At 39.2% G+C, this 16,426-nt stretch overlaps 1 protein-coding gene across 2 annotated transcripts in view; it reads left to right on the top strand.

Moving 5' to 3' along the window:
- CNTNAP5 (contactin associated protein family member 5) overlaps positions 1-16,426 on the top strand; it is a gene marked incomplete at its 3' end in the record, with an annotated part of 850,995 nt that overhangs the window by 750,422 nt on the left and 84,147 nt on the right. For both annotated transcript variants that reach the window (XM_084247346.1, XM_084247345.1), the window contains exons 18-19: positions 828-1,067; positions 9,303-9,531. In XM_084247346.1, coding sequence (XP_084103472.1) covers positions 828-1,067; positions 9,303-9,531 — 469 coding nt within the window. The remainder of the gene's footprint in view (positions 1-827; positions 1,068-9,302; positions 9,532-16,426) is intronic.

Here is a 16,426-nt window from a genome sequence, read left to right as displayed (position 1 = left end):
AATACAACACTGTAGTGCTTTGAACCTATTCTGTTCTAGAATCATTTGCAACGAGCATGATGAGAATCTCTGAATCCTTCATGATTTAACACTGAGCGGAAAGTTCAGTCATATTTTGTATTCCAGATGCTAATTTGGACTAAGCTATGACCAATTAAAAAATATGTATGTCACAGTGAGGGTTCATGAGAAGGGGTAGCTGAGAGTACTGTTTGAGCATGTACATTATTCCAGGGTCTCACCTAAGCCTTACTCTAATCACATGGAATGAACTATTCGTATTTTACAGATCAAGTAGCTTAGGTGAATCACTAGTCAATATGGCTAATCAAATAGTGCCATGGAGTTTGGAGTCAATATCGGCCCCTAAAATCTACCTTGTCCCAGTATATTGCACTGTATTACATGATCATTATGAAGCTTTTGCAGCTTTTTAACTCTATGTGCCCACAACTAGCTTCCAGCTTTGCCCGATGGAACAGTCCTGTTCTATGCATTTGACTTCTGGCAAATGTCTGCCTTGGATTAACAATGCATCATTTCATTTGCAAGGAATATGACTATTTGAAGTTTCTATCTTAAACATGTTAAGTACAGGATTCTGCACAAGCTATAGTCTTATTTTGTTTATTTTTGGAGAGGAGGTTGGCTTTCCCAACCTGGAAAGACATGTTTTTTTTTACAGGCCTTTTGAATTTCTGACTCTAACAGTTAATTTTAATGAAAATTTAACACAGCATAACAGAATAATAATTTATCTCTTACCAACTTTAAAACCGTCAAGCCTATAAAACTGATACTTTTCCCTTTTCTTTTTCACTCCTCAGGGGGAACATCGTCGAGGCAGAAAGGCTTCCTAGGATGTATACGCTCCTTACATCTGAATGGGCAGAAACTGGACCTGGAGGAGAGGGCAAAGGTCACATCTGGAGTTCGGCCAGGCTGTCCAGGCCACTGCAGCAGTTATGGCAGCACCTGCCACAATGGGGGCAAGTGTGTGGAGAAGCACAGCGGCTACTTCTGTGATTGCACCAACTCCCCGTATGAAGGGCCCTTTTGCAGAAAAGGTACACGTGATGCTTCTGTCTTCCCATGTGCGGTGTAGTGGTGTAGAAGTCATGGTCAGGTCATAGGCAAGCCAGGCCATGAGACAGTCCTCAGGTGGGCATTTCTTGACCCTTGATTTCTCCCTGGGTAGGTATTCCACATATCTCCACATTGTTGCATGCACTTATTATCACCAGGTACACACAAGATCATCTCTCTCCAAGACACTCACTCTCCAGGTGAGCACTGGCAAAGATGGACTCTCATTTCTCTTGGGTAGATCAGATTCTGAGGATTCATTAATCTTCCCAATCCAAAATATAATCAAAGAGTCATAGAACCAAGTCTTAGAGGAACCTTAAAAACATGCTAAACAAAGTCATTTTTATAATAGGGAATATATTGCTAAGTTAGTAAAATTAATACTATATAACTAAAAAAATTTCCCTATTCTATAGGACATGTGAATAGGGTCTGAAGCTTTAAAATCCTACCCTCAAGCTCACATTTAGTTCACCAGGGGCTGACAATGGAACATAGGGGTCAAAAATCCCTGCCCTTGTGCTTTTATCAATTCATTGTATTGACAAAAGTTAACCAGGATGGTGCACACAGAACAAAGAGAAATGGCCATGGTGTAAATCTTTAGAGAAATATCAGATGACTCTGCAAGCTAGAATGTCTCATTGTTCAGTGTACTGTGTGTTTTTCTTTTATTTTTTTCTTTTTTTCAAGATTGATTTATTTATGCATACAAGAACTGTGGTACAGGCCAGAAGTGTGGGGGTTGAGGGGGGATTCTCCAGTGACAGAGTGGGGAACAGAACAGGCAGACTGACTGAAATATACTGCTGAGGGGAGCAGATGTCGAGGCAGGAGAGGTCTGCTACACCATGTGGGCAGCTCCCTGGCCGGGGATCAAACTCATGCTGCAGTGGCTGCAGATTGCTTCGTAGGTTGCATCTTAACCCCTTGTGCCACCAGGGAGGCCCTCTTTCCTTTTTTTGTGTTTTACTCTACCACTTGCAAGTAGTATTGCCTTATGAAGTAATTAATTCTCCTGAATCTCAGTTTTATTAACTGTAAATGGGAAAAACAAGGGCTCGGTATATTTTTTCTTCCCATCCACCCATGCCCATACCCCATCTCTTCCATGCCCCATCCCCTCCACTCTGTTCCCTATGCCCTCTGTTTACCATTATCTTCTTTATTTTACCAAGTTCAAACTTTTGTTTCTTTTATTGTTTGCAATTAATTTTTTTGTATTTATATTATACAGATAAGTGAAACCATTTGACTTTCACATTTTGGATGATTTCACTCAACATAATCACTTCAAGTTCTATCCAGTCTGTGTCAGATGTCTGGAGAAGGACAAAAGATTTGGTTTACTATTATCAGACATTTTAACTTTATGTTACTGATGAGAAAAAAAAAAAATGTTACCAAATAATGTAAATAATATTTCAAAGGATACATTTAAACTATTAAAATAAAATATTTTAATCACTTTGAAACAGCATTTACACACAAACAATGATGGCAATTATAGAGAATTATTGTCAACTAATTAAAATACATTTCCCAAGGCCCGCTTCTGAACAATGCTCTCTGCAGTCCAACTTGAACTTAAACATTATAGATGATAGGGAACAACCAGTGTTGTCTTTGAAGAACTCTATAATTTAAACTCTGCTCATTTACATCAGGCTTCTTCCCAATTACTTTGAATAACTTGCTTATTATTGCTGGAACCATCATATTCCTTGTGAGAAAAATAATGATACAAATTTTAGGACCAACTATGTGTTAGGCCCTGCCTGGGAGCTTGAAATAAAGCAGATCCCATCCCAGTAGGGTTGCAATGTGAACTAAGATAACTAAAGTGCTGCTAAATTTTTCACACTGCAAGAAATCGGAAACAATGGGCTTTCCTGGTGGGCACAGGGATTAAGTCTCAGCACTATGAAGCAATTGACAGCCTCTGCAGCATGAGTTCCATCTCCAGTCAGGGAGCTAACCTGCATGGCACAGCAGACCTCTCCTGTCTCCCCGCTGCTCCCCTCAGCAGTGTATTTCAGGGAATCTGCCTGTTCTGCTCCCCACTCTGTCTCTGGTGAATCCCCCCTCCCCTACCCCCATACTTTTGGCCTTGCATGCATAAATAAACAAAATAAATCTTTTTTTAAAAATCTGAAAAAAATTCCCCTGGAAAATTGGAATATCACCCATAGACTGATCTAGAAAATATGCAAATACAGGAAATATTACCTGTTTCAGTCACTACAGTACACAAGCATTTTTTTACAGGAGCAATACCCATGTCTACAGTGGAGGGGAAAAAAAGAACAGTAGAAATGTTCTTTGCATTTCCACAGGGACATTATTCAAACATTTCATAGTTCGTATTATTCTAAATTTAGACTATTTTTTCATTGGCTTCTTTCTCGGAAACAGTTCCTATTAATTGCTCTGTGTCCTGCCACTGTGTTTTTGATTGCATATACTGAAAATTTCCTTTGCTCTCTCTCCACTTTTTATTTTGATCTAACAGAGAATTACACAAATATGTGTTTAGACTTTTCAGCCTGTTTTTCATTTCACTGTTTACAAACTTTCCCCCATTCTCATAATTCTAAGGAAATGACTCCCTTTAATATTCAGCAATTGCACAATATGTAATGTAAGTTTTTTTCATCTGCTTTATATATATTATTTTTTTGAGGAAACATTAGTTGATGAGCTTGTAACCAAGCCTTTTAGCTATACCAAATGTTTCCAGGAGATGTGGCTTGGAACTGAAATGGGAGTAATAAGATAAAAGACGATTCTAAGCAAAGGTGTTCTCTATTGAGGTATCTTCGGTACTAACAATATGGCAGGTGGATTTAACATGTAAATATTGGAAATATCTGGAGTGGAATAAGGGACAATTCCTATTACCAATGCCTGAGCCCGAATCATGTTGCACTGATTACTTTCTGTTTCTGAAACGCCTTCTGTTACAACCTGGACAGACTTCTAAAAAATATGTTAAACCTCTAAAACAAATGGCCCCAAATGATTACATTTATATGGAATCTTTAGAGTAAGCAAATCTTTACTGACCAAAGTAGATTTGTGACTTCCAGGGACTGGGGGCAAAAGTGAGTGAGGAATAGTTGAGCATGAATATGAACTTTCTGAAATTAGATAGTGGTGAAAGCTGTACAACTTTGTTAGTATGTTAAAAAACAAACAAACACAGAATTAGGCCTCCCTGGTGGCACAGGCTGGTGAGCACCGCACTGTGAAGCTGTCCGCAGCCTCTGCAGTGTGTGTTCGATCCCAGCCGGCCAGGAAGATATCTACATGGCACAGCAGACCTCTCCTGTCTCGCCCACTGCTCCCCTCGGCAGTATATTTCTTCAGTCTGCCTCTTCCATTCCCTGCTCTGTCTCTGGTGAATCCTGTCACTCTCCCGCACATCTAGCCTATACCCCGGTTCTTGTATAAAAATAAATAAATCTTAAAAAAAAAAAAAACCCACAGAGTTGCATATTTTAAAAGTTGGTAGGCTTTTATGGTTAAAATTGCATGTTGATAAGGGCTTGCCCTAGTGGCGCAGGCAGTTGAGCACCGCACTGTGAAGCTGTCCACAGCCTCTGGAGCACCGGTTCAATCCCGGCCTGCCCGCGAGGGTCTCACATGACACGGCAGACCTCTCCTGTCTCGCCCGCTGCTCCCCTCAGCAATGTATTTCCGTCAGTCTGCCAGTTCTGTTCCCTGCTCTGTCTCTGGTGGATCCTCTCACTCGCCACACCTCTGGCCTCTACCCTAGTACTTGTATAAATAAATAAAAATAAATCTTAAAAACAAACAAAAAAAAAAAACAAAGCAGTTTAGCATAACTTAAAAAAATTGCATGTTGATAATAAAAAAATAATCATACAAAATAAAAATGACATATTTGAATTCTGCTGCCGCATCCATGTAGAGAATGAAGTAGGGTCACAGAGGGAAAAAGGAAATCAGAAGATTTTGGATGGCTCTCAGCCCTGACATTTATTGGCAAGTCACTAAAACTCTGTGAACTTCAATGTTCTCTTATGTTAAATTCAGGTATTGATATCTTTTCCACTTGACTAGGGATAAGGAATACATGTTATAGTTGGTAATTACTACCTAAATTTATGATTAATATTTCTTTGTGCCATGGAGACATCCAACTCTGAGAATTATTGTCTCTGTCACTCACACATCACACCCTAGGCTACCTTCCACTGGGACTACTTTTTCTTTAAATGTGTGTCTTGTCTTCTCAGAATCTGTTCAGTACAGTTGCCTCCACTAGCTGAGATGCTCAAGAGATGTTGCTAATATAGGTGTGTGTCCTGCATAGCCTGAAGGTCATTAAGAATCACCTTCAGGGCCTCCCCTGGTGGCACAGCGGTTGAACGCTGGGCTGAGAAGCTGCCTGCAGCCTCTGCAGCGCTGGTTCGATCCCCGGCCACCAGTGAGGGTCCCACATGGCGCGCAGACTTCTCCTGCCGCCCACTGCTCCCCTCAGCAGTGTACTTCAGTCCTTCTGCCTGTTCTGCTTCCCGCTCTGGCTCTGGTGAATTCTCTCACCCTCCCGCGCTTTTGACTGTACCCAGTGCTTGTATAAATAAATAAATAAATCTTAAAAAAAAAAAAAGAATCACCTTCACATTAAAGTTTCTCTTACATTTACCTAATGGTTTTAGATGTTCAAACAATTCAATCAGAGAGTTTAAATATGAGCAGAGTGCTTAAAATCTTAGATTATAAAACATAAGAATCCAAGACTAGTAGAATCCAAGTGTTGCTAAATTTCAATTTATGTTGAAATGGACAATATCTAAAAAGAATAAAAACAATTTGGACTGGAACCAGGATAGAAGGAGGACAAAAATCTGGTAAGACATTTCTAATCTAAAAATGTTGTTTGTTTAATTTCCTTTTTTAAGTGTAAAGGAAAAAGTAATAATATATTATATATTATGTATTTTATATATTTACATGTATCCACATCTAGTATGCTATTCATACTAGAATGTCCTGAATTATACTTACATTTGAACACACATTCATGAACATCAAATAGCGATCATTTTTCTTTCAACTAGTAGATAGTAGCTCAAAATTCAGGCCAAATGTCCCCAAGGAAACTTACTAAAGGAAGGTACTTAGATCAAACTGATGATTAGCCGGAATCCTCACTGTCACATGTCTCTGCTGCATATCTTTGTAATCAGGAGCACTGATGTTGTAACCTGAATGATAAATGCAAAACACTTTCTCTGAACCTTTAGTAAAAATGAACCGGTATTCCCAATCTGCTAAGCAGTATGCATAAATATGCACGTTTAATTTTTTGGCACCATTACAGGTTGTTAAGGAATTTTGACAAAGGTAGAACACATTTGCAATAGAATTAGGAAGTAAAAAGCCAGGTTTGATTATGTTCTAGATACCACCAACTCAATCAGAGAATTTCATGGGGATTTCAGAAAATTCCACATATCGTTCAGGAAAGAGAGAAATTAATCATGCAAATATGGGTTCATGTTGATTGTGCTGTTTTCAGGACAGAGGTTTGCTATGCTAGGAACCTTTCTTCCATCTTCCATTATCAGACAGAGATAAAATTGAAAATTAAGGACAGTCTTAATTGAAAGTAGAGAATATCTCCACATTTGGATGGGTGTGCAGATATATTTTATGAAGAAAAATAAATATATAAACATATGCAAATGATAGATATAAATGCATATATAAATAATATATACATATATTTAAAAAAATAATAGAACCAGTGAAAGCTAGTCTAGGGTGTGATGCGTGAGTGACAGACAGTGATTCCCAGAGTTGGCTGTCTCCATACTACAAAGAAATATTAATATATATTTATTTATTTATATGCCTTTTACATCATTCTTCATTTTTGTGCATTTTCTCCTCTCAGGTGTAGTCCCCACAAAATTCCCACCACCAGTTCACCCATTAACCATCACCATGGTCCCTTGTGCTCTTCCCTCCCTGTCTTGATCCCTCTCCCGCCCTCCCCTGCAAATTTTTTAATTTATTATAGTTATTTTCCTTATCCTTTATTTGGTTTCCCTATTTCCTCCTATAAGTGAAACCATCTGATATTTTCTTTTTCTTTCTGGCTTATTTCACTGAGCATGATCCCTTCCAGCTCCATCTATGTTGCTGCAAATGGCATGAGTTTATCTTTTTTGATTGCTGAGTAATATAAAGGAATATTAGTCTTAAAGTTAGGTAGTAATGACTGACTATAACATATATTCCTTATCCTCAGTTCACTAGGAAAGATATTAATACCTAACCTTAACGTAAGAGAACGTTGAAGTAACATAAAAGAACATTAAAGTGAAATAAGTTCAGGTTAAAGATTCTCCTAACATGGACAGTCTATGGGGTCAAACTTTGTAGCTACCTCTTACATGCTTTACACACATCATGTCATTTATCTACACAGAAACACTGTTGAGGTAAATTTTCCCTTCACCAGATGAGAAAACAAGACTCTCCACAGGAATGACTATCTTTCCTGGAATCACAAAACTAGAATGAAATCCAGTGAGGCTTCAGATCAGTGCTGCAGCCAAAACTTGTGTGAGTTCCCCACAGTAAAATGATAACTGTTGCAGTGAGAGCAGCATGGAAGGAGTGTTGTGTGATTTGCAGGCTCCTGCTAGTCAGTTTGTAGATGGTCCATTCCCCACACAGGCAGCGAAACTGTGGCCAATGCACTGTGCTACAGAAACCGTTTCCATAGGAAAACCTATTTGTTTAACTCTTTTTGTAAAAAAAGATTTATTTTTTTTATTTAAACAAGAGCTGGGGTACAGGCCAAATGCACGGGAGGATGAGAGGATTCACCAAAGACAGAGAGGGGAGCAGAACAGGCAAACTGATGAAAAATAATGCTGAGGGGAGCAGCTGGTGAGACAGGAGAGGTCTGCTGCGCCATGTGGGATTCTCTCTGGCCGGCCAGGAATTGAACCCGCGCTGCAGATGCTGCGGACAGCTTCACAGCCCTGCGCTCAACTGCCTGCACCACTGGGGAGGCCCTCTTGAACACTTTGATATGTTTTTTGGGGGCAAAATTGAATACCAATTCCTAAAAATTAAAAAAAAATGAGTATAGGGATTGGATATTACTGGCTTTTCTATTGTGCTCACAGATTCCTTTTCTTCTGCCTCCATAGGCCTCACACTTCACACAGCCCCATAGAGAACACTGCTGCCTGCCCCATGTCTGATCAGCACCCACTCAGAATCCTCCTGAGCAGAAATATACAAACTAGGACTGTTAGGATCTCAGTTTTGTTTTTCTTCTTGAAAATTCCACAATTTGGGCCTCCCCGGTGGCGCAGCGGTTGAGCGCTGGGTTGCGAAGCTGCCCGCGGCCTCTGCGGCGCCGGTTCGATCCCCAGCTGCTCCCTGGCCACCGGAGGAGGGTCCCACATGGCGCGCAGACCTCTCCTGCCGCCCGCTGCTCCCCTCAGCAGTGTACTTCGGTCCTTCTGCCTGCTCTGCTCCCCGCTCTGGCTCTGGTGAATTCTCTCACCCTCCCGCGCTTCTGACTGTACCCAGTGCATGTATAAACCAAAAAACAAACAAACAGATAATAAATAAATAAGATATGCCTCTAGAAAATTAAAAAAAAAAAAGAAAATTCCACAATTTGTTGTTTGTTTTTTTTTTTTTAAGTGAAGTCACATCGCATGAGGACATTATGTAATTTTCAGGTGTGCGTCGTTGAGAATCGACATGTGTCTATACCACATTAAGTTTACCACCAAATAGCTCATTCTCAATTACGGACTTGAGATGATCTCAGTGAAATTTCTCTAAGTTATGCTGGAGGCATGGAGACTTCATCTTTTCTTTTCAAGAAATCAGCCTGGCATGTGGTAGTAATTCTGCAAATGTATGCTAGGCTGGACTTAAATGTCACAATGCAAATCCGAGCTCTTTTCAAGCTATGCAATTTTGTTCAAGGTGCATAACCTCTGCAATCCCCATCTCTCATTTGTAAACAAGATGAATGACTTCTGCCACTTCAGAATTAATGTGGGAAGCCTATTATGCGATTTGTGTAAAAACCCAAACATAGTACTTGTCACAGAGGAAATAATAAACCGACAGTTTTGCTACCCTAAACAATTGACTAAATGTTGACTAAATGTTTCAGTGTGTTCTTTATCTCTTGTGTTTTTCAGAGGTTTCTGCTGTTTTTGAGGCTGGCACTTCAGTTACTTACATGTTTCAAGAACCCTACCCAGTGACCAAGAATGTAAGCTTCTCATCCTCAGCAATTTATGCAGATACGTCTCTATCCAAGGAAAACATCGCATTTAGCTTTGTGACAGCCCAGGCACCCAGTCTCCTGCTCTATATCAATTCTTCTTCTCAGGACTCCCTGGCTGTTCTGCTCTGCAAGAATGGTAAGTGTCGATGGCATGAAACTTGGTGGAATGCCATCCTGGGCTGGAGCTCAGAACATGCCTTGCAGAACTCTGCATGAATTCAGCCTAAATTTGGTTCCACCTGGGCGGTTTATGTCCAGTAGCCAACCAAACCCTTGACTGTATTTCACCTTTAGGAGTTGCAGTTGGTATTCAGACCCAGTGTCAAGTCATTGCTGATATCTTAAGTGCAGTGCTTTTAATTTACTTCAACTGTGTAGCAATAATTCCTTATTATTTATTCTGTGATGGGATACATTAAGTGTGTAGGAGAAGACTACAAACTATCTGAATTTCAGAAGGATACTCATCACATAGATGGTGTCGTCTTTGCTGTAGCCTCCTTTTCTGGGGGCAACTAGAACAAGTACCATAAATGCAGACTATATTAATAGACTCTGATTGTCTAGGTTTTGAAGAAATATATGCTATTCATAATCTTTTGGAATATGGAACTTTATTCTGAAGCTCAAATGTTGAAAAAAAATTAGATAAGATGTAATCTGCAAAGATTAGAGTGATTAAGGGGCAGGAACTCACTTCACATAAGGGATGTTGAAAGACATCTGTTTTGATATCAGACAATGTTAGGTTTTCTTCCTACATGACTTATTTTCACCAGGCAATATTGAGGACCCTTGATGTAGTCATGGAAAAGATCACTATGAGATCAGAATCCTAGGAGAAGGAACAATTGTTAGAAGCTAAGAGGGAAAAGATGTGGCCATCTCTGTAGCTTTGATGAAGAAAAAGTGAGACCAAGTGTGATCAAGAATGTCTTTTTCCTCTTGTAGTTTTCTGATGTAATGAGATGAGCCCAGGCTTTAGAACCATCTTAAACAGGTAGAATGTGGTGGGATTTAGAAGAAAGGACACCTAGAGTATGCAACAAACTCTGTATTCCCTCTAGACTTTAGATCCAGATTCTTGCAAATTGTCTTGTTTTCCCTTACTCTGTATGTATTCTTTGCTTCATCTGGTGGTGGTTGTGTTTTTGTTTTTTGGGTTTTTTTGGATCATTTATGGCATTGAAAATAAAGAATGATGAGGAGATCTACATCAAGGATCAAAACTAGTAGGTGTGTGGATTGAATCAGGACTGAATTATAATATTATAAAAATGGCCAACTGGCCAACTGGTCAATGGAAGAATGACTGAGTGAGCTCATGTTAGTTGCTTCTCTGTGCTGGCAGGAAATGTCCATGATCCTAAATCAATGACTCATTCATCACTGCCTACTAAGATAAGAGTTCCCTAGAGCAATGGTGTGGGGGGTGTGTGTGAGAGAGAGAGAGAGAGAGAGAGAGAGAGAAAGAGAAAGGGTTGGGGGGAGGCAGACAGGGAGGGAGGGAGAGATAGAAAGAGAGAGTCTGAGGGTGAGGGCGAGAGTCATTCTATTACTAATTATGGCTTCTGCTACCATTTCCTTTAAATTAGACCAAGCAGAAAGGCCTGCACTTTTACATTTACACTGAAATCTAAGTTTAAAACATTTTAACAAATAGACAAGGCATGAGTTCCCTGCATTTAGCGAGGGTTAAAAAAATGCAAATGCCTATGGGGTCATGTAGAGATTTCAATGAAATGAGGCTTCAGAGTATAAGAAAATAGGGGCTAGGGCAGAATTCTAGAATGGCTTCCAAGATAAATTAATTCAATTTATTGAAAACTCCACATGCTTCCAAAAATAAATAGCATTCTCAGATTAGCCCTTATGGTTAAGAATACAGAGTATGCTCCCATGTTCTAACAGGGGAACTTGAATCCCAGCTCAGATCCTAAGAAGATACAGAATTTAAACAAATTATTTAATATAATTATGCTTTAATTTCTACAACTATAAAATTCTTCATATATTAATAATACCAATTACACAGGGTTGCTGAGAGGATTAAATGTTGTGTACATTAGTAAGAATAGTGCTTTGTATGCAGTCTATAGAGTAAATCATATATACAGAGCATATAGAATATATAGGTCTGTTGAGTACACTCTGTATGCCCTAGGTATATAGAGCAATATATATTAAATCTGATATAATTATTCCTGTTGTGCCTTATCCATATTCATAGAGTGTAACTGTATAGGATGAACGGGCTGTGGAACCATATCAAAAAGATGCTTTGGAGAAATATTGAATATCAGGGCTTTGTCCCCATTCTACACTAGTCCAATCATGTCATAGCCTGATGATCTAGTACAGGGGAAATATTTCTGGTTTCCTTCTATCTGACCTTTTGCTTTGTTTTTCTATATACCACATGTAAGTGAAATCATGCAGTATGTGTCTTTTTTCTTCTGTCTTCTTCTGTTTTGCATTATCTCCTCCAGTTCCATCCATGTTGTCACAAATGATGAGTTAATCTTTTTATTTATTTATTTATTTTTTTTTTTGCAGAGTAGTGTTCCATTGTGTGTATAAACCACTTTTTTCTAATCCACGCCTCTTTCTTTGGGCATTTGGGTTTTTCCCATAAGTTGACTATTCTAAAGAGAGCTGAAATTAACACAGGAGTGCATATATCCCTCTGAATTAATGTTTTTTTTTGTGTTATTTGGGTAGATGACTAGGAGTGGAGTTGCTGGATCATATAGTAGATCTATTTTTATTATTTTGAGACCCCTCTACATTCCCACCAGCACCTGTTGTTTCTGGTCTTTTTTGATATGGGTCATTCCTATGGATATGAGATGGTTTTTCATAAGTTTTGATTTGCATTCCCCAGTGATAAATGTTGAAGAGAATTTTTTTCATGTGTTTGATGGCCATATGCTTGTCTTCTTTGGAGAAATGTCTATTTACCGTGAAGCCAATGTTACAGATGTTTTACCTATGGCTTTGTGAACATTATATGGTTTTGGGTCTTACATCTATGTCTATAATCCATTTTGAGTAAATTTTTGTATAAGGTATGAGATGGATATCTAGTTTCAGTTGTTTGCATCTGACTGTCTAGTTTTCTAACACCGTTTGTTGGAGATATTCTCCATCTCCAAAGTATACTGTTGACTCTTTTGTGATAGAATAAGTGTCCATATATGTGTGGAATTATTTCTTGGCTCTCCATTCTTATCCATTGGTCTATATGTGTTTTTGTTCCAGTACCAAACTGTTTAGATTATTACAGCTTTGTGGCATAGTTGGAAGTCTGAAAGTATGATACTACAACTCTTGCTGATTTGGTCAGAATTGTTTTGGCTATTTGGGATCTTTTGTGGTTTCATATGAATTGCAGTCATGTTTATTTTGGTATCTTTGAATAATGCTATTGGAGACTTAATAAGGATTGCACTGAATATAGCTTTGGGTAATGTGGCTATTTTAACAATATCATAGATATTTTAAAATGATTTTTACAAAATAATTTTATAAGAAGCAGTTGTGTTTATATGTACAATAAATAATTTAGAAGAGAAAGAAAGCAAGAAAGCAATCTTAGTCACAATTACAATAAAAAGAATTAAATGCCTAGTAGTGAACTTAACAAAGGAGATGAAGACCTCTGAATTTCTTTCCAAGTCTTATATTCTGAGATTTTGTTTTATAGTGTAGTATTACATTTATATTTCATTTTCCAAGAGACTCTTCGCAGACTTTGAAATGCTTCTATGAGGAACTACGTTGTAAAGAGCTAGGGATGTTTCTAATGTGATGTTGGTATATTTCAGTGAAAAAAATATTTGAAAATATAAATGGAAATTAAGAATACTTGTAGAATGAAAAAGAAATTATGATAGAAAATAATAGTTAACTGAAGAAAATTTTCCTCTTGAAGGGTTTCATAATAAGATTGATGCACACCTCTCTGAGATGAAGTTAAGAGGCTTCTGTTAGTAGAGGTTTCTTGACCTTCTTTTGATTTAATATACCTTTGGGAATATAGTAAAAATTATGAAAGGGTCACTCTTAAATGGAGTTCTTTTTGTTCTCCAGAAAAAAGAAAATACCCATAACCATGCCATACACAGTGACTCGAATTTCAGCTCTCTGGGGTAAGAAACCAGGGGTGGAGACAGATGAAGGGAATGTGTAAATACTGAACAGCAGCTTTGGCTTGCAAATATATTCAATATGAATGTCTAGGCCAGAGGCAAGAAGAACAATGTGACTCAAAGCAGCTCCTGTGTGCCTCGTCCTAGCAGGCATTTGATCTGGCAGGCTTAGAATTCTCCTTTGCCCTTTGTCATTTTTCTTGAATTTTCTCCAGCAGAGACTTATTCAGGGTAAGCTACTGCTGTCTTTTCCAAAACAAGTCCTTCTTCCTAAATGAAGAAAATCATTTTAATTTCTGGGATGGAAGAATGGAGGCAGAAAGGGAGGCTTTGGGGTTCAGGAAGTCCTCAGGAATGAGAATGTGGTTGTGATTCCCTGTCTGGGGCTTTGGGAGACTGGGCCTTCTCAAAGAGATGGCAATTGGAGGAAAAGAGCATTGAAAGGAGGAGACAAGAACATTCTGAAAATACACGAGACTCACAGCATTTTATCAAGTGACCACTTTGCCTTCTCCTTAGTACTAGGGATTTCTCCTTTGAGTTTGTCATTGGATAAATATTTCTGGATTATCTACCATGTGATGGACACTGATTTCATGGACTAGTGAGGAATACCTATGCAGAACCCTGATTTGCTTTTAAGAAATCTAGTCTAGGGACAGAAACATAAATAAAAGTGACAGTGTGTCATACATGTTAGAATAGAGTCTCTCCCAGGCCGAGTGAAACACATAAGGAAGGAGTGGCTCATTCTTTCTGAGATGGTAGGTCAGATAGGGCTTCATGGACACAGTGACCATTAGTTGGGTCCTAAAAGATAATTCAGTGTTATTCTGAGAGATATTACATGTTTTTTAAAATGAAATAAGATGTTCCTGTGATCAATCCTCTTTTTTGCCATCTTATTTCCATTGCATATGAAATATATATTTTTCCCAGTCAATACTTCTTGCTCCTCTTCATCATCTGTCCTCCTTGACTCCTTTATGGTAGAAGTGAAATTAAAAAAAAAAAGAAGAAGAAGAAGCATATGTACTAATTCTACAGCCATCAAGCAACAGTGAAATCATTGGGCACAAAATTCAAGCAGGGCCCCCAGGTCACCTTCCCGTGGTGGCTGTTCAGCTGCCCTCCAACACCAAATGGTTCATCTGACATTGCTTCAGCATTTCCCTTTTATCAATCTTTTTTTTTTTTTTAACATATACACTCATAAGATGCACTGTCTGCATTTGTGATTATACACACCTTGGAGGGAATAATGATGAACCCAGGCACTTTATTATTCTAACAGACTGACTCACGGGAGGCAGGGTAAGGAGGAATCCAGAGGGGAAGTATCATCTTCAAAGTGCAGACCTTGACAGCTGCTAGCGAGGGCTGGGTTGACCCCAGAACATGCCCATCCGGCTGCTCTCTCTCAGAAGACCTTCAAAGCTTAATGTTGCCTCCTGCCACCTCTTCTCTGACACCGGCACATGCTTGAGTGCCTCAGAGTTGCAGGAATCTTAATAAACAGCCCAAAGAAAATGTCTCAGGGTACTTGTGTCCTGGGCCTTAGCAAGTGTTGACCACTACATTCTCTGCTTCTGTCACACAACGCTTACTGCCTTTGAATTTAAAATTCCCCAAAATGTTTGGATATCTCCTGGACCTTGCTTTGGTTGATTTCTTTCCAATATTTCTGGGTTTTCCAATAATCTCTTCCTGGGAGATACAGGGATCTACTGCTTTCCATCCTCCATTTCATAAGGTGGTTATGACATTTGGGCAGGAACAAATGGTCTCTCCAGGACTACACTGTGAGTCCACGGTGCCAAGGGTGGGCCTGAGTGGAGAAGTGGAGGAGTGATGAATAAACTGGATCTGACAATCTTTCATGTTTCATTTCTCTTTGTTGTAATGGATTCCTTGTCTTATGCTGTGCTCACAGTTCCTTGAAGATTTCTATGGAGTGAATTGTCTCCCACTAAAATTCATACATTAACCCCTGACTGCTGGTGTGACTGTATTTATAGTAAGGGAAAAATTAAGGTTAAATGAGGTTACAAGAGGAAACTGAATCTGATTGGGTGAGTGTCCTTGTGCTCTCAATGTCTGTCTCTCTGTCTCTCTGTCTCGCAACACAGTGAGAAAATAGCTATCTGCAAGTAAGAAGGAGAGTCCTCAATAGAGACTAAATTGCCCGGCACTTTCATCATGCTGGCCTCCAGGAAAGTGAGAAAATTAATTCTGTTGTTTGAGCTATTTAGTCTATTGTGTTCTTATAGCAGCTCAATCAGACTTGGACAAAGATCAAGGGAGATAATGCAAGTAGATGTGCTTTGTAGACTGAAAAGTACTAAACACATCGTATTGCCTCATTGATAATAATAATAACATGAATTCTCTGCACGCTTGGATGCTGAAAGCATTAATGTGAGGACCAGGATTTGGGACCAGTTATATAAAATTGAATACACAGAAAACATGAAAATTGTCTGCTGCTGGGAGGCAGAGCAAGCACCTAGTAGCTGGGACTGAACTCTAAGAAGGGAGAGAGTTAGGACAGCTGTGCATTGGCTGTCACTCCTCGTGGGCAGCACTGGTACACAAAAGCAGGAAAAGGAAAACTTTTTTATTTTTTAAATATTTATTCATTTATGCATCTAAGAACTGGGGTACAAGCCAGAGATTTGGGGAGGGGGCAGTAAGAGTATTCTCCAGAGAGAATGGGGACCAAAACAGGAAGACTAACTGAAATACACTGCTGAGGGCGAGACAGGAGAGGTCTGCCGCACCATGTGGGTAGTTCCCTGGCTGGGGATTGAGCTCGTGCTGCAGATAGCTTCACAGTGCTGTGCTTAACCCCTTGTGCCACCAGGGCCCCCGGAAAAGGAAAACC

This window comes from Talpa europaea, assembly GCF_964194135.1.
Source record: "Talpa europaea genome assembly, chromosome: 1".
Classification (NCBI taxonomy): Eukaryota; Metazoa; Chordata; class Mammalia; order Eulipotyphla; family Talpidae; genus Talpa; species Talpa europaea.
This window is presented reverse-complemented; position numbering and strand designations above follow the sequence as displayed.